The sequence below is a fragment of the Hylobates moloch genome, unplaced genomic scaffold, assembly GCF_009828535.3.
Source record: "Hylobates moloch isolate HMO894 unplaced genomic scaffold, HMol_V3 SCAFFOLD_4, whole genome shotgun sequence".
In the NCBI taxonomy this organism is placed as follows: Eukaryota; Metazoa; Chordata; class Mammalia; order Primates; family Hylobatidae; genus Hylobates; species Hylobates moloch.
In genome coordinates, this window is record NW_026652279.1 from 11,087,719 (window position 1) to 11,107,199 (window position 19,481).

At 43.7% G+C, this 19,481-nt stretch overlaps 1 protein-coding gene across 2 annotated transcripts in view; it reads right to left on the reverse strand.

Annotated features, from left to right (window-relative positions):
- Positions 1 to 19,481, reverse strand: part of FRMD4B (FERM domain containing 4B) — a 275,592-nt gene that overhangs the window by 111,748 nt on the left and 144,363 nt on the right. For both annotated transcript variants that reach the window (XM_032149480.2, XM_058437150.1), the window contains exon 5: positions 9,235 to 9,319. In XM_032149480.2, the coding sequence (XP_032005371.1) occupies positions 9,235 to 9,319 (85 nt within the window). The remainder of the gene's footprint in view (positions 1 to 9,234; positions 9,320 to 19,481) is intronic.

Below are 19,481 nucleotides of genomic sequence, written 5' to 3' on the forward strand. Positions count from 1 at the left end.
GTGGCATGATGATGGCTCACTATAGCCTCAAATTCCTGGGCTCAAGTGATCCTCCCATCTCTACCTCCTGAGCAGCTAGGACTACAGGCACACACTACCTTACTTGGCTATTTTTAAAAGTTTTTGTAGACACAGCATCTTGCTATGTTGCCCATGCTGATCTTTAACTCCTGCCCTCAAGTGATCCTCTTACCAGGCCTCCCAAAGTGGTGTGATTACAGGCGTGAGCCACCCCATTGGCCCCAAATTGCTTTTTTTTTGTTTTTTTTGGAGACAGGATCTTGCCCTGCCGCCCAGGCAGGAGTGCAGCAGCGCAATCACGGCTCACTGCAACCTCCACCTCCTGGGTTCAAGCGATCCTCACACCTCAGCCTCTGAGGTAGCTGGGACTACAGGCATGCGCCACTGCACCTGGCTAATATTTTTTTTTATTTTTTGTAGAGATGGGGTTTCACCATGTTGTCCAGGCTGGCCTGGAACTCCTGGGCTCAAGTGATCTGTGTGTCTCAGCCTCCCCAAGTGCTGGGATTAGAAGCATAAGCCACCATGCCCTGCTCCAAATTGCTTTTTATACTACTTTAGGAAACAGTAGTAAGTAACATCAAGGAATTTCAGGCATGCTCAGTCTCTCCAAGGTCCCTGACATCTTTTAGAAATATTATGTCTTACAAAGTATCATCAGACACATTACCTTTAAATTAAACACAACACATACCGTCACATAAAGGATAAGGGTAAAAAATAAACAAATAAACACATACAAATGAAAAAATCCTTAAGACTTAGGACTTTTAGGCCACAGGAAGGTATATTTGCTAAGTATTTTACTGCTAATGCAGCACTCGTCAGAGACCCCGACCCTTAATAGGAATGCAATGATGTTTTAATTGAATGAATGAAGACAGACAAATATGGTTTCTGGGGCCAGACTACATAGATCTGATCACTCCAGTGCTAATAAACTACTCAAGCTTGGCCAAATTGTTTAACCTGTTTATGCCTCCAGTTCCTTATTTGTTGAAGTAGTAATAAATAACTGTATCAGTTGTTGTGAGTGTTAAATGAGCTAATACACACACAAAAATCAGTGCTTTCTATTTGGTGAGTTGTTTATTGCTTCTTTTAGAGACAGGGTCTTGCTCTGTTGTCCAGGCTGGGATGCAGTGGCATGATCATGGCTTACTGTAACCTCAAACTCCTGTGCTCAAGTGATCTTCTTGCCCCAGCCTCCTGAGTAGCTAGAACTACAGGCACATGCCACCATGCCTAGCTAAGGGTGAGCTCTTAAGAGTTGAGTTGCTATCCTCCTCCTCCTCCTCCTCCTCCTCCTCCTCCCTCTCCTCTCTATTCTCCCTCTCCTCTCCTTCTCCTCCCTCCTCTCCCCCCCCTCCTCTCTGCAGAAAAGGGAGCTGAGGCTGCGTATGGTCTCTACCACAGAGCACCTCATAAGCCCTACTTGCTTTTCCACATTTTCTGTCTTTTCATTATTACCATATTTATATACACATCAAAAGAGACAAGATGGCCAATACTACTTTAATTTGCCAAGCCTGACTTCAGATTGCTGATTTAAAAAATGGGCTGTGGTGTTCCATGTTGGCTGATTACTAAAATCACAGATATGGTCAAGGGCACCTCCAAGAATAATAACCTGGGGCAAGCCTACAGTCCTGCTTCATGCATTTAGGCTTTTCCTAGCAGGAGCAGGTTGCCCAAGGTAGACCACAGCCATGTTGAATGCTTCCCGGGTTCCCCAGTATCACTTTCAGCATTTCCACATCACCACACCTGGCACAGGTGGTTGTTTTGTGAAGACAAGGTGTGCCCCTCTGCATTCTCACTGAGGAAGCCAAACAGGTTCAGGGGCCCTCACTTGAACAACAACCCAGACAGCAGCATGCACTCTCCTCTGAAACACTTGACCCACAGGGCAGTTCCTACCTAGTTTTCTTATAGGTTCTCTTCTAGCATGAGTGCTAGTACACTCCTGAAATACCCCACTAGAAGTGGTGCTTTGTCCCGAGTCCAGCCCATAAAAGTCATCTGGCCCCTAAGGTACAGAAGCAACTTACTAACTACCATGGGCTAAGAGCATCAACATGTACAACAATGTTCAGAATTAAAGGAAAGAGGGAGTTTAAACTCAGGATGTCATTAACCACCACGCTTGCTGCCTGTCATTAAGCATGTCCATGACATTAACCACTGCAAACTCTGCCTCCTGGGCTCAAGTGATCCTCCCACCTCAGCCTCCCAAGTAGCTGGGACCACAGGTACATGTCACCAAGCCTGGCTAATTTTTGTATTTTTTGTAGAGATGGAGTTCACTATGTTGCCCAGACTGATTTTGAACTCCTGAGTTCAAGCAATCTGCCCACCCTGGCCTCCCAAAGTGCTGGGATTACAGGCATGAGCCACCACACTGGGCTGAAATTTTCTTCTTCTTCTTCTTTTTTTTTTTTTTTTTTTTTTTTTGAGACAGAGTTTCGCTCTTGTTGCCCAGGCTGGAGTGCGATGGCACGATCTCAGCTCACCACAACCTCTGCCTCCTGAGTTCAAGCAATTCTCCTGCCTCAGCCTCCAAAGTAGCTGGGATTACAGCCATGCACCACCATGCCTGGCTAATGTTTTTTCTATTTTTAGTAGAGACGGGGTTTTTCCATGTTGGTCAGGCTGGTCTCGAACTTCCGACCTTAGGCGACCCGCCCACCTCAGCCTCCCAAAAGTGCTGTTATTATAGGCGTGAGCCACCGTGCCCGGCCTGAAATTTCTTCTTCACATATAATTCTCACTCATTCTTTGATGAAGGTTGTAATTAGTGTTGACTTCAGTATTGTTAATTGTTATTCAGTAATACCTGGAAAATGAAATGATTAACATTGTGGATGTTTAATTTCTTAGTAAATGTAGGTATTTTCATGTGTTTTCCCCTAGCCAAATTACACATTTTTGCTTCTTGCTTGACTTCTTGGGAAACAAGGGTTGATTATTCAGCAACACTCATTCATTTGTTGAGTCAACAACAATTCACTGAATGCCCAATGTGTGCCACATTTCACATATAAAATTTTGCTGGCCAGGCACGGTGGCTCATGCCTGTAATCCCAGCACTTTGGGAGGCTGAGGCGGGTGGATCACGAGGTCAGGAGTTCAAGACCAGACTGACCAACACGGTGAAACCCCGTCTCTACTAAAAATACAAAAATTAGCTGGGTGTGGTGATGCGTGCGTGTTAATCCCAGCTACTCAGGAGGCTAAGGCAGGAGAATCGCTTGAACCCAGAAGGCGGAGGTTGCAGTGAGCCGAGATCACACTACTACACTCCAGCCTGGGCGACAGAGTGAGACTCTGTCTCAAAAAAAAAAAAAAAATTTTTTTTTGCTGGGAGTATTTTTCACAAAAGTGAAAAATCTTTATTCCTTTTTCAGACCATCGTGGATACCCAAACTCAAAAACCAGGCACAATTATTTCTTTCAACACATTGAAGTGTCACCAATGGCTTATTCTCTACGCAGTATGGGCAATTATATTTACAAAACCCATTGAGAGCCACCCAGTTTTTCAAATGACATACTCTTGAGGGTGAATTTTATAAATCCATATTTATGCAGCTGTGCAGAGCTTCAGCAACTGTATCAGATCTTATCACAAGTCATATTTCTTACTAAACAAGTATGTAAGAAGACATTGTGGTTTTATCAGTACTTGCAAATAAGAGCTCTCTTTTCTTGCCTGTGTATTTCTGTTCTCAGTGGAAGGAAGGAAGTAGCTGTAGGGGGAAGCTGTCTGGCAGAGAAGAAATGCGTGTAGGGTGTGATCAGAGGTGTCAAACATCTCACTGGTGAGAAGAATACCCTCTGTGCAGTGTGGCGGGGGGGCCGTTCACTTTCAGATCTAGCTGTGAGTCCTGAGTTAACAGCAGCTACCAACCATCAGTGACTCACTTTTGCCAATCAATAAATCCACCTACCAGTGTTCTACAGCTGAAACTATGTTCTCATAAAACTTATTTGCCTCTGTGGCCATGGTTCAGCTGATATTCCTTATGTGGAATGTTCTCGAATCATCATACATCTTAAGAAATTACTTGAAAGCTGCTTTATCCAAACAGTTACCTGATCCTGGAACATCTCTTGGAATTTGTTACCAGCCATCTGCATTATATATACATATTTGGAGACGGAGTCTCATTCTGTTGCCAGGTTGGAGTGCAGTAGTGCAATCTTGGCTCACTGCAACCTCTGCCTCCCAGGTTCAAGCGATTCTCCTGCCTCAGCCTCCCGAGTAGGTGGGATTACAGGTGCCCATCGCCACACCCAGCTAATTGTTGTATTTTTTGTAGAAACAGGGTTTCATTATGTTGGCAGGCTGGTCACGAACTCCTGACCTCAAGTGACCCACCCGCCTTGGCCTCCCAAAGTGTTGGGATTACAGGTGTGAGCTACCACACCCAACCATCTGCATAATAATTAGATAGAAAATATCCAACTCTAAATTCCTACAAATAAAATTTTAAAAATTCTCTCAATAACAGTCATAGTGCCTTACAATATTATGTTCTGTAAAAGTTTTAAATTATTTGACAAGTCATGAAACACTCCCATTTAGAAAGGAGCTCCCAGGCCAGGCACGGTGGCTCACACCTGTAATCCCAGCACTTTGGGAGGCCAAGGTGGGTGAATCACTTGAGGTCAGGAGTTTGAGAACAGTCTGGCCAACATGGTGAAACGCCATCTCTACTAAAAATACAAAACATTAGCTGGGCGTGGTGGCAGGCGCCTGTAGTCTCAGCTACTCGGGAGGCTGAGGCAAGAGAATCGCTTGAGCCCAGGAGGCAGAGGTTGCAGTGAGCTGAGATCGCACCATTGCACTCCAGCGTGGGCAACGAGAGTGAAACTCCATCTCAAAAAAAAACACACACACAAAATAAAAAAAAAAACAAACAAACAAACAACAACAACAACAACAACAAAGACAGAAAGGCGGTCCCAGCAACTGACATTCATAAAATGCAGTAGCATTTAAAGGAATTCTGCTTTTCCTTGCTTTCTCAAGACAAACAGAATTTAGCATACGGAGGTACAAGAGAAAGGTCATGAGTGGAAAATCTGCATTCTAACCACCTTTGCATTAGCAACAGAGAAAACACTTGATCAATGCCAAGTAGGCAGTGAAAAATATGACAAGGAGCGATTGTATTTCTCCACACAGGAGAGGACAGCCAACTGTGGTTTATGAAACGTGTTCCTGACTCAGTAAACACTGTGTTTGAAAAGCTGTGTTTGTTATACAGGTGTCTACTCATCAGTCAACCCTTAGAGTTCTTATGAAAACCTGAGTCTCAGAAAAGAGGGCTGTAGTAAAGCTTTTGATGCTGGGAACATTTTACTTTCCCCATAGACTCAGCCAAAAACTCTGCTTTGAATATTTACACTTCCAGCCAAGATGGAGTAATAGGGACTGAATTTATCCTCTTAGCTGAAAACAAAAAACAAACAAAACAAAACAAAAACAAAAAACAGACAAAATATATAAAACAACAGTTTTCATAATGCTGAATATCCAGCAACAAAGACAGTGAACCTTGAATGAGGCGAGCCCTATGTCCCCACTACTGTCAAGAGAGGGCTCCAGGCTGTGGAGGGAGAAACACAATGGAACACACTGAACTCCCCGAGCTAAGGAGACGCAGCAACTCCTTAGTCCAGGAGATCAAAATGAATAGAATTTGCAGAACAGTCTGCCAGAGAAAAGAGAGCTGTGAAGAGAGAGAACCCTGAAAATCTATAGAGGGTCTCCTTTGAGGATTCAGTAGAGCACTGATCATTCCATGCATGAAAAGAAACTACCCAAAGTTGGAGACCATCTGAAAGGGTAAGAGGGAAGAGTGCCTCATCCTTACACAGGGCTGGAGGTGTTGCCTATTCCCACCAGCCAGACTAAAAAACTCATAATTCATGGGGCATTGAATAGAGTACTCAGGAAGATCAGTATGCAGAATAATTAGCTATAGAATGTGCACTGCTCTGGGCTAGACTAATAAATCATAAAAGCAAGACCTGAAAAAAACCAAACCATGTTCAAGCAACTAAACTGCATCCCAAAACCAAACATCAAGAATATTTATAGGAATACAAAAAATATATAGCATTCAAAAAAATACAATTAATAATGCCTAGCATCCAATCAAATATTGCCAGGCATGCAAATAGGCAGAAAAACATGACCCATAACAAAGACAAAAATCAATCAAAAATACCCACAACTGACACAGACATTAGGATAAACAGACAAAGGCATTACAACAACTATTATAACTATATTTAATATGCTTAAAAAGTTAAATAGTCACATGCAAGATGTAAAAAGGATCCAAATCAAAGCTCTAAAGATAGGAACTCTAAGGCCAAGCGCAGTGGCTCATGCCTGTAAATCCCAGCACTTTGGGAGGCTGAGGTGGGAGGATCACCTGAGGTCAGGAGGTTGAGACCAGCCTGGCCAACATGGTGAAATCCCATCTCTACCAAAAATACAAAAAATTAGCCAGGTGTGGTGGCACATGCCTGTAATCCCAGCTACTTGGGAGGCTGAGGCAGGAGAATCACTTCAATCCAGGAGGATTGTGGTGAGCCAAGATTGTGCCACTACACTCCAGCCTGGGCAACAAGAGTGAGACTCTGTCTCAAAACATAAAACAAAACAGAAAAACAAAAACAAAATCTCTAATATACAAAATGGGATTAATGGCAGATTAGATTGCAAAAAACAGATGAAACTGAAGACAAAGCAAGAGAAACTATACAAGATATCATATTCCCCCAAATCCCCACAAATGCAAAGCATTACTGTGTGACAAGTTCAAGTGGCCTAGTATATGTGTAATTGGGCTTTACAAATGAGGCATACATGAGGCCAAAAAGAAAAAAAAAAAAACAACTAAAGAAATAATGGCTAAAATGTCTCCAAATTTGATGACAACTATAAACCAAGATGCTCAATAAATGCCAATGACACACACACATACACAAACACATGAAGAAAGCTATACCAAAGCACCTCATAATAAAATTCCTCAAAGCAGGCCAGGCACAGTGGCTCACGCCTATAATCCCAGCACTTTGGGAGGCTCGAGGCAGGTGGATCACCTGAAGTCAGGAGTTTGAGACCAGCCTGACCAATGTGGTGAAACCCCATCTCTAAAAAAATAACAAAAATTAGCCGGGTGTGGTGGTGCACACCTATAGTCCCAGCTACTTGGGAGGCTGAGGCAGGCGAATCGCTTGAACCTGGGAGGCAGAAGTTGCGGTGATCTGAGATGGCGCTACTGCACTTCAGCCTGGGCGACAAAGTGAGACTCCATCTCAAAAAAGAAAAAAAAAATTGCTCATAGCAGAAAAAAGAGAAAAATTTAAAAGCAGCTAAAGATATTCCATACAGAAACAAAAAGATAAAGATGACAGCAGACTTCTCATCAGAAACAATAGAAGCAAGAAGATAGTGAATCAATATTTCTGAAGTACGGAAAGAGAAAAACTGCCAACACAGAATCCTACATCATGTGAAATATCTTCCAAAACCAAAGACAAATAAAGATGTCTTCAGGTACAAGCTGAAGGAATTCACCACCAGTATGCCCACACTATAAGAAATGCTAAAGGAAGTCCTCCAGGCAGAAAGAATCATAACAGACAGAAATATTAACCTACACAAGTGAATGAAGAGCAACAGAAATGCTAACTCCATGGGTAAATATGTAAGACTTTTGGCACTGTTTAAATCTCTTTAAAGTTAATTGAATATTTACACAAAAATAATAATGTCATGTGCATCTGTAACTTATCTAAAAAAATTGTGTGACATCAATCAAATAAAGACTGAGACAAAAAAATGGAAGTATACTATTGTAAGATTCTTATACTACATGTGAAGTGGTATAATATCATCTTGAAGGTAGACTTGATAAGTTAAAAATGTATACTATAAACCCTAAAGTAACCATGGAAACAACAAAGAGTTATAGCTAATAATCCAACAAAAGAGGTAAAATGAACACATAACACGCTCAATAAACCTAAAAGGAGGCCTGGAAACAGGCATGCAGTCTGGATAGGGAATTCTGAGATCACAAGCATTGAGATCATAATGTACAAGGGAGGAGCCAGGCTCCACTGGGCGTCTCTTGGCCCATGGCTTCCCTTCCCTTCCTCAGGAAGTTGCTTGAGAAGGCCACAATGAAGGCTTTTAAAGCTATGCTAGTCTGCAAAGAGAAAAGACAAAAAACTGAGAGTGTTTAAAAACTTTTTTTGTTCTTGTTTTTGTCTTTCAGACAGAGTCTAACTCTGTCGCCCAGGCTGGAGTACAGTGGCACAATCTAGGCTCACTGCAACCTCTGCCTCCAGGGTTCAAGTGATTCTCCTGCCTCAGCCTCCCAAGTAGCTGGGATTACAGGCACACGCCACCATGCCTAGCTAATTTTTGTATTTTTAGTAGAGATGGGGTTTCACTGTGCTGGCCAGGCTGGTCTCGAACTACTGACCTCATGATCCACCCGTCTTGGCCTCCAAAAGTGCTAAGATTACAAGCGTGAGCCACTGTGCATGGCCGTAAAAACTTTTATAGCAACATCCCACTGTGGGATTATTTTTCTAGCAATGCATGTTTATTGAATTTTATAAAAGTGATCTGTCCTTGATGCATTAGATAAAAATAAAAAACAATAAAAGAAAAACCCTGTCCCTTACCACAGATAACTGAGATACTGCTTGAAAACATATGGCTGTGAGCAGCCTTCCTTCCCTAGATTTAAGGTGGCACATGTGTGCAGGGATCAGAAGGCAGAAATTGAACTGAAATAATAAGGCTGGTTTTGAATTACTGTAAGTGTAGGGCAGACCTTATTTAAAAAGATTTCTGGCCTAGACGTTTTGATTATCTGATTGATCCATCTTTCTGTCTTTCTGGGTCACTCTGCGTCGATTATTTGCTGCATTTAAAGTAGTGGTGATTGTGCATATGCAGGATTCCCGTGCAGATGGTTGTCTTTCCTACTCAGAACTTGAGAAAAGATAGCATTTGTGTATGTGTGTAGTTGCAGGGTAGGACATATTCATGGAAAAGACTGTGGCCTTTTTTTTTTTCTTAGTTTGAATCCAGCAAGAGAGGCAAAACCATTTCTTCCTGTCATCCCAGTCGCTCTGGAGGCATCCAGTGAACACGACAAACGGGGCACCTACCTTGTGCACACAGGCCTTTGCATTCAGGAAAAACAGCTCCACGGTGGTTTTATCCTTTAAAAACGATATGCTCTCAATGTAAAACCTGAAAAACAGCAGAGGAGTTTGTTCCTTCAGATTTATTTTCATCTCTCAGCATTCCTCATTCAGTGTTCCCCAAAAGCAGGGCAAGAAGTTTGAGAAACCTGAGGAAGATTGTGCTTTCTCTTCCTTTTTAAAACAAATGTGCACCACACATACGTACATGATGGATGGATGTGTCTGTATACCTAAAATCTCTTTCAGGATGTTTTTGTGTCTTGGAAGGTGAGTTAAAGAGAAACCCCAAATGGTATCCAACCAAAAACAAACAAAAACAAAGGTTTATCTGTGTTGCTTATTCTTTGAAACATGTTCTGGGAGTTCATAATACCTCAGAGAGCTTCAAAACAAAGAGCAGGTGAACTCGGAGTTGAAAGCTGAAGTCGGCTGAGCAAGCACTACCTAACCGAACCCCAAAGCCTGCTTGAGGCTCGGGGGTTTTTAGACGGAGGGACCTGAGGGCCCCACGCCTACCTGACCCCCATTCACTGGGTGAGTTTCCATCACACTTTTCAATCACTCCTTTCTTCCTTCCCATCCTTCCAGGCCCTGGGTTTTCCTTTGGCTCAAAGCCAGGCTCTCAGCAGCCATCAATCTTGGTCTTTTCTCATGCAAATCAGGGTATTCTGGGCCTCACTGGCCCACTCCCTTTCTAGGATTTTGCTTGCTCGATCTGTGAAACCACAGGTTGCAGGCAGGCCCCTCTCTCTTGGGAGCGCTCTGACAGCTCCCGGGTGGGGAGGGGAGGAGGCTGAGTCTTTAACAACTCTGTTTTCATAATCCTGTACTGATGAGGCCGGCTTGCAAAGCCTGGCACTCTGTGGTGGGTGAGTGGGCAAGCTAGGGCCCCGAAGTTTTCCTCAAGTTCTGGAGCATTGCCTGATTAATAATCAGGAAGAGCCATCAAGCCTCAAGACAGCTTACTGCTTTGAGTCCGAGAGGGAATTTACTCTCAGATCAGTGAGAGTGAAGGTAAAGCAGGGCTAGGAAGTGGCCAGGTGAACCTATCCTTAGCTCTGCGGAATCCTGAGGCCTTGAGCCTTTGCTTCTCTTTTTCTCCCTTTCCACAGTGATGATACCTTTGATAAATAAATGCAGCTGAAAGGGCTGTGAAAGATTTTATCACTGAGATGGTAAAATCATTCAAAACATTCCACCCTTTAATGTTGAGTCATCAACGGAAGTTCCAGAAAGAGAATGAATCCTTTATATTTTTACTTACAAGCTTTTATCTCACTTATAAGTGAGGTTAATGAAGATGGAGGAGTGTCAGATTTATGAGAAGAGAAAGTTAAGTACAAAGGCGGTGAAGGAAATGAGGAGTTGGGGGAAAAACAGATTTTGGAATCCAAAAGATCAAGATGTAGTATTTCATGTCCACCCTTTATTAGCTGTATGGCCTTGGGCAAATTATTTAGTTTCTTTGTGTCTTTTCTAAATTGGGTGTCGTGACTGTACTTACCTCTCAGGAAAGAACAGAATTTTATCTGAGGAATTCAAGTTCTTTCAATTTATCAGGTCTAGAGAGGCATTAAAATAGACAGTAATCAAGTCCTGCTTCCCTCCTTGAGCTATGTATTTTTCTCCGGAAACTGCTTGCTATTGCCAAAACTAGCCTCACTGGACACGTTAGTGTCCACTGCCCCGGACACTATAACCCACATCCTGTAGCTCAACAATGGATAGCCAGGCCAGACGCAGTGGCTCACGCCTGTAATCCCAGCACTTTGGGAGGCCGAGGCGGGCAGATCACTTGAGGTCACAAGATCCAGACCAGCCTGGCCACCATGGTGAAACTGTCTCTACTAAAAATACAAAAATTAGCTGGGCGTGGTGGCAGGCGGGCACCTGTAATCTCAGCTACTCCGGAGGCTGAGGGAGGAGAATCACTTGAGCCCAGAAGGCGGAGGCTGCAGTGAGCCAAGATTATGCCACTGCAACTCCAGCCTGGGCAACAGAGGGAGACTCTGTCTCAAAAACAAAACAAAACAAAACAAAACAAACCCCAAAAATGTATAGCCAATCACTGATCAATGTTATTTCTGTAATCCAGGGAGAATTAATCCCTGATGAACAACTTTTGTAACTGTCCCCTTTCTTGATTTGTCCTTTTTTTCTTTAAACACTTGGATCTCTCCTTACTTCTCCAGAGCACTTCCTAAGGCAACTTGGAAGTGTGTCCTAGGCTGCAGTCCTCAACCTTGTCCCAAATAAGCTTTTTATATTAATTTTGTCTCAGCTTTTCCTTTTGGGTAGACAGTATTCTCCTCTCCCATCAGTCTAGTATCTTCTACCCTGAGCCCTGCTGCGTGGACTAGGCCAATCACCTGACTCAAAGGCAGCCAAGATGTCAGGCGCTGAGGTGGCCTGGAAAGGAGCAAGTGCCACTCAACAGATGCTTTTTATATTGCACGATGAATGAGCCAAGCCAATTGCACATGGTCTCTTAGAGACCTGACAGGCGGGTGAGAAGGGATTCAGTGGAGGCAGAGAAAGGCACTAAGCAGAAATCACGAGGCAGCAGAAGCCACGAAGTAGAGAGGGACAAGAGTCCACAGCAGGAGTTGATGGACTCCTGAAGCAGGGTAGCCAAGTCACTTGTGATGGCAGACACCAAAGTGAGGCGGACCAGAGGTTGGCTGCTGCTACAGGGCTGAGATGACCCATGTTACACAAGTTTCCGTGCACCTCCAAGAACCTTCCAGTTCAGCTACTTGCTGGTGGCTGTTTCCTGCTTTCTTGGCTTTCCCATGCCTTTGTATCCCTATCAATGAAGATAATATGAGCAGGTTTCCAGTGGGCAGCCTAATCAAGGGCAGCAGCAGGATCCCAGCTAACGTTTTCCCCGAGCTCTTACTAAGGGGCCTGCAATGTGCTAAGTGCTTCCCGATTGTTCTCTCATTTAATTATCACAACCGCCTTGGGGAGGAACCTATCATGACCCCGATTTCACAGACGCAGACTCTGAGTTTTAGAGATCTGCCTACTGGTGGGGCTAGGTCTTGGTCTGGGACAATGACTTTGACTCTGTGGACAGTGCTCTTAACCAACATCTCCTCCTGGGCTGCCACTCCCAGTTCACTCAACCAGCACTCAGCAGGAAGCTGAACCCTTAGTAATTGTGGGCATCTCAACCATGTAAAAAATAGGCAGAAAAATAAGACAAGTGTGACGTTTTCACCAAAATGTTAACATACATAGAAGTACGTGTGTTCTCTATTGCTTCAATAAGCAAAACCATGGCAAAAGACTTAAGTTGAAGGATTTTGATTAACCTATAAAACATCTTTTTAAAAGTTAGAGTAGTCTCAGAAGGGGAAGCCCTTTCCAGAAGAAGAGATCTCCCTGCCCTAAAAAAATTCTAGGTCAGATTAGTAGAACTCAACATCTGCCTTCTACTTGAAATTTCTAAGATTATTTTTTTCCTTCACTTTTAATTACTTTGATAGACATCTCTGACAGGGACTGTATTAAAAACACGGGGTCAGTGAATTTTCACACTAACAAAGCTCATAAGAATGTCTTAATATTATTTAAAATTTAGTCTTCACTTGAATTTTCCCATTGTCTCCAAAACTTATAAAAAAAGAGTTCTGTGATTGTGACATTTAATAAGTAAAGCTGCACTGGCCTATGGCAACAGTCACATATGCAAAAGTCGTAAGGATCACTGGCTGGATATAAATGAGTGAGGCTGACCAGATGGGTAAGACCTGCTTGGAGGACACTGGGACACATTTTTTCTGCTCTACTAAAACTCCTTCATCACGGTGTGGGTAGATGACCCAAGCTAGGCCAGTCAGCTTCTCACCCTGGAGAATAAACATGATTAGAATGACCTAAAGATCAAAGATGGTTGGAGCCTATTTATTCTGCTAATAGCACTCTGATGAAATTGTCCCTTGGTTTCTGCTCCCTAGATCCCTGCAGAAGCCCTCATCCCTGTGTTTTCTGAGTCTTTGTCAATTCAGTTTTCCTTCCATTTTGTTTGTTAGCCACAAGTAATTCTGTTGCTGGCAACTAAAGAACCCAAGTTAATAGAGGGCTTCTTCTGTGCTAGGGATAATACAAAGTGCTCTACAGGAATCCTTTTTTTTTTTTTTTGTCCATCTTTGGTACCACCAGATGCAGTAGGCAACAAATTATGAGCCCATTTTACAGATGAGAAAGCTTAGATACAGAGATGTCAAGTCTTCTTCTTTAGGCCATACAGCCAGCAAGTAGTGGAGCCATGACTCAAACTGAGGGCTGTTAGACTTCTAAGTTCATATTCCAAGCCAGTATGATATAATGCTTTCCTACAATAACAATCAAAATGAAATATAACATGTAAAGAATGCTGTGGGGGCCCACCAGCCTGATGCAATTAACTCAGCTTATGAATTAAGGGGAGAATGCTGCCAAACTGAAATCCATAGGACTACGCACCACAGGAGAGGGGACAGTTGAGCTGAGTCTTAAAGAATGCATGAGTTCACCAGGTAACAAAGATAGGAAGGGCACTCCAGGCGGAGAGCATATTAGCCAAACTAATCCTCTTGCTAGTCTTCGAGCACTGAAGAAACCACATACAGGTTGCTGGGTAGCTTGGCGCCAAATCAATTTGTAGCGCATCCAACTCTGAACAGATACCTTTGTACTAGAAACTGGGTTCACCTTGTTTTTGGAGCCCAGGCCCCTGACTACATCCTAGTCCCAGTAAACAGGTCCCTGTCTTATTTCCCACTACTTTCTGGCGACCAGCCCTGGTGCCTCCTGCCTAGGCATCGGATTACCAGCTTTCTGAATCCACGATTCCATCTCTCCCTCAAGGGGGCCATTGTAATGACTTCATATTTATGGAGTGTATGAAAAGTACATATGGGCTTTGGGGAAAATGGCTCTTCAGGCACACCTATCAACACACACCATGAACTGAAAACAAAATCTAGGGCTTCTTAATGACATGAAATGGACTATCCCAGATTCATAAAGACCTTTTCTTTCAGCCTTTTTTTTTTGCAGAAGGATACTATTTCCTTTTTGCATGCTTACTGTGAGCGATTTCACTAAGGTTTTGTTAAGTTGAAGCCCATGGTTAAATTTTCAGCTTCAGAAAGAACCCAGGCTTTTTGAATAGGCACACATTTTGGAGACAAACCTCAGCTTCACAAGTGTAATTTCTTGAGAATTTGCTCAGGAAGGTTTTGTCACTGCTATTTGGGCTCCGCCCACTAGCATTTTTTTTCTTTCTTGGTTGGCTTAACCACTCATTAGTGATGACAGAACATTATACCACAGTGACATGACAAAGACGGCTGGAAGGGACACAGCCCTGCCAGCCAGATGGCAACACATGGATGTCAAAGAGCACAACACCCAGTTGTTTGGAAGTGGCTGTCCTTTGAAGAGTCGCTTACATTTACGTGGCCAGTATTGTCATCTTGTGGTATTTATTTCTAGTGGTCACAAGTCAACACTAGGGAGCGGGAGAGACATTAGTTTGAATCCTAGCTCCAGTGCTGATCAGTCTTGAGGTCTTGGGGTAGCTGCTCTGCTCTCAGTGCCTCTTACCACTCTTGCCCCACACACTGGAGAAATGAGAGGGTTTGAAATCTGCTTAACATAGCAGGTGGCATGTAGTTTAGCAGCCAGTGAGTGGCGGTGATTATTAGAATATTATTATCTCTCTACCGATGTGACTGTAATAAAAGGCATTGACTTAGTTGGGAACATCTTTAAAACTTTAACTGTAACAACCAGAATAAAAATTCCAAGTATCTGGCCAGGCATGGCTCACGCCAGTAATCCCAACACTTTGGGAGGCAAAGGCAGGTAGATCACTTGAGGCCAGGAGTTCGAGACCAGCCTGGCCACCATGGTGAAAACTCATTTCTACTAAAAATACAAAAATTAGCTGGCTTTGGTGGCATATGCCTTTAGTCCTAGCTACTCAGGAGGCTGAGGCAGGAGAATCGCTTGAACCTGGGAGAAGGAGGTTGCAGTGAGTTGAGATCCTGCCACTGCACTCTAGCCTGGGTGACAGAACAAGATTCTGTCTCAAAAAAAAAAAAAAAAAAAAAAATCCAAGTATCTTTCCTAAGTTCTTTCTCTCAAAGAAATAAATGCACAAAAATGTCTGTTTTAACACAAAATGAGAAAATAGTGTGAAACCAATGCTCTTCTAACCAGTTTCGACTTTTCTTCCTCAACTGAGCATGGTTTCTTTGTTTCCCAGGGCCTTTGCGAGGTCCCAGTGGTATCTTCAAAGAAGGTGAATTGGGCAAGAACTGCTCAATTATTTTGCATTCTGAACAATGCTGAGTTTGTGACTGGCGTCCAGCGAGGGCTAAATCAAAACACCTCATTCTGGGTTTCATTTAGTCATCATGAGTAATTTCAGGCATTTAACTGCAGCCACATACCTAGGGAGATTTCTATCAGCTCCTCATCCACATTCTGAGCAGGGAGATCTCTGCTTATTGCTTGTAATGACCCTGCAAGGTAGTCATATCTCACTTTATAATGCTGAAGGCTGAAGTGTAATTTAAGTGTATTTCACTTTCTCCAAACACATCACTTTCTGCAAGCTATTATGCAGTGCTTTTGGGAGTCCAATATGTTCCCTTTCATCTGTGGGAGGGGAACAGTCTTGGAGAATTCCCAGGGGAAGCACTGTTTGCTTCTACAATGTGCTTCTCTGCCAGGAATGCTCTTCCTCATTTCTGATTTCCAGACACGGCTAGAACCAGAGAGGGCCTCCTGGGAAGCCTGTAGGAACCTGCCCTCTTGCTCCTTTCCCACAACATGACTCTTTCTGAGTTATCTAGAAGAGCTGGAGGCCCAAAAGAGTCAGGGCCTTGTTGTGACCTGCCAGGAAGAGGAGAGAGTTTTCTCCCCTAGGCAACCTGAAGTGTCAGGGGCATGTGAATTCCAAGTGCTTGCCTCTCCTCTGCTTTAAAACAGCCTGCTCTAGTCCTCCACAGGGAATCAGGGACAGATGCTTTGAGAGGGAGTGGGGAGGGGAGGCAGGGGAGAAAAGTGGGGAGGTAACATCTGGGCACAGTGAATAATGAAAATAAACGATAAGATCTTTCACCCAGTGCAAAGGGGAATGGGTCAGACCCAAGCCAGACAATCCCAAATCTTTCATATTCAAAGGCTGTGACAGAAACATGATAGAATGTTTCGCCCACTGAACATGTGGTTGAGGCAGCCTGTTATTTAAAAATATAGTTAACATTTATAGAGGGTCTACATTACCTGTTAGCACTTGTAATCCTCCAACAACCCCCAAAGTAGGTGGGTGCTACCACCAGCTTCATTTTATAGGTGATGAAACAGGCCCAAGAGGGTGCCAGAAGCTACACAGTGAGTAAGTGGAAGAGCTGGACTATGAACCTAAGAATGATGCTAAAGCTCTGTTCTCAATGTTTGGGTGGGGGTGTTTACCAATGCTGAAGACATTATTTGACTGTCAGCACTTGGGGAGTGTTATTGTTTATTTTGACACAGGGTCTCGCTCCGCTGCCTGGGCTAGAGTGCAGTGGCCTGATCACCGCTCACTGCAGCCTCAACTTCCTCGGCTCAAGCCATCCTCCTGCCTCAGCCTCCTGAGTACCTGTGACTGCAGGCACGCATTACCATGCGAGGCTAATTTTTGTATTTTTCGTAGAGACAGAGTTTCGCCATGTTGCCCAGGCTGGACTTGAACTGGACTCAAGTGCTCCACCTGCCTTGGCCTCCCCAAGTGCTGGGATTACAGGTGTGAGCCACAGTGCCCGGCCTGGGAGCATTATTGACGTCAGTAAGTGGAGACCAGGGATGCTGCTAAAGATCCTACAGCACAGCTTAGCTCCCTACTACAAAGAATGGCCTGGTCCTCAGTGTCAATAGTGCTGCTACAGTGAAACCCTGCACTGAAAACCGAGCTTCTAATTTCTGTGCTCTACAGCTTCTTTCACCCTTCACAATATGGTTTCTTTCTTTCTTTCTTTCTTTTGGAGACAGGGTCTTGCTCTGTTGCCCAGGCTGGAGTGCAATGGCACGATCTTGGCTCACTACAACCTCTGCGTCCCAGATTCAAGTGATTCTCCTGCCTCAGCCTCCCATGTAGCTGTGACTACAGGTGTGCACCACCACGCCCAGCTAATTTTTGTATTTTTAGTAGAGACGGGGTTTTGTCATGTTGGCCAGGCTGTTCTCGAACTCCTGACCTCGTGATCCACCCACTTCAGCCTCCCAAAGTGCTGCGATTGCAAGCATGAGTCATTGTGCCTGGCCCCACAATACGATTTCTTTACTTTTGATGTTGCCTCTTCATTGTCCTGAGACACACACACGCAGACAGACAGACACACACATCCTTTAAGTATTCATGGCCCATCTGTTTTTTAAAACTGTGGAAACACAGGCACACCCACCAAAAGATAGGACTGAAAGGTTTGCGAGGGGAGTGAGCAGATTTCTAAAAATAATTTCTGATACTTGCCCAGGGAATACACCGAGAAATAGAATCCTGTAAGAAACTGGAATCATGATCGAGCATGTGCTTCTGAGGATTCTGTGTCTCTCTTGAACTCTTGTGTGAATTAGGATGTTGGATCCTCAAAGATGAAGGCCATTAACCGCCTGCCTGGAAGTTCAGAATAGGCTGGGCCAGTTAGGGGTCATGGGTGATACTGAGGCAACTGGCCTTTGTAGTTCCCATGGTCTGGGGTATTGTGCATTCAGATGGGAGTGTGACAGATGGGCAAAGACCTCTGGCTAACTTGCACACCTCCCTCAAGTAGCCTTGGCTCAGCCTAAGTAGGAGGAATCAGTTGTTTCTCAGGGCCTTTAAATCACATTCCTCCATGAAAAGATGAACTTTCCAGTCCTCCCGTTATTATAAATCACCTACTGTCTGATGGCTTTAAACAAGTGCATGGTTATCTGGTCACAAACATTGTATCCTTTCTTCCTCTTATCACTTTTCACAATTGCATTTAAAAAATTTGCTCAAGTAATATGTTCATTGTAGGAAAAAATACAGATGACCAAAAAAGAAGAAAATAAAAATCATCCCTACAATCCTTCCACCTAGAGATTAACTATGGTTAACATTTTAAACTTAGTTTCTGTCTATACAGATGTTTTATCAAATATTCTACGAAGAGTGTTATCATATTGCATGGACTTTTTGTGGTCTACTTCTTTCACCCAGAATATATTGGGAGCATGTTTCTATATCAATAAGTCTCCCCCTTTACTACAGTCTGTCTTTATGTGTCACGTGTATTTGGCTCTCTTTAAAAAAATTCTGGTGGAATGATGAGGACTCATGGGTTGTAGTCATGACGCTTCCTTGAGTTAAACTCTTTCTAAAGATCTAATGTTCCAAAGACCAGGCCAGGAGCGATGAGAAGGCAGTCAGCAGTCTTGAATTCAAGGGCTCCATGTTTGCAGCAGTTTTCACCCAGAGGTAGCAGTCTGCCTCCGGTTTCCTGCTACAGTGGGACAGTGAGTTCTTCTCAGCCCTGCGTGTGGCAGACAATGCTTTAGGGTACCATTGAGCGGACACAGGCAGTCCTAGGACCCAGCAAAAGTCACTTGGAAAGAGGAGGAGGAAAAGAAGGGAGAAGAAGAGGGAGGACCAAATGAAATGAAAAACAACAACAACAAAAATAATAAGGGGGATGAAAGATGCCAAGATTCTGGCTTTGACTGGAACAGGGTGGTACTGGCCTGAGCCACCTCAGGTTGCCCTCCTCTGAGGGAATATGAGCATTTCCAGTGGGGTCACGCCAAGGCCCTGCACTCCTATTTAAATGCTTGCTTGCTCCTCACCGTCAAGCCTTTCAAATGTTCACATCTGGGCTGCATTACCAAGAGGCTCATATGTTTGTGGAATATAATTTATGGCAGCCAGATAACAACCCCCAGCCTGGGGAAGTCCCCCAGAAACCTCGGGGAGTTTGGACTCCCATGGAAATAGAGAACTGGTTAAATAAATTATGGTACCTAAATAAATTATGGTGCGCCTATACACACAGAGGTCACACACATATTTAGCACACCTCTTTGAGATTTTATAACTGGAAAAAAGAAGACAAAGGTTTAATCTTGAAGTCATAAAGGGAACACTATGTGCCTTTGCTTTAAATATTTTCTTTTCTCTGTGCAGAAGCAGCATATGTTTCTGAGCT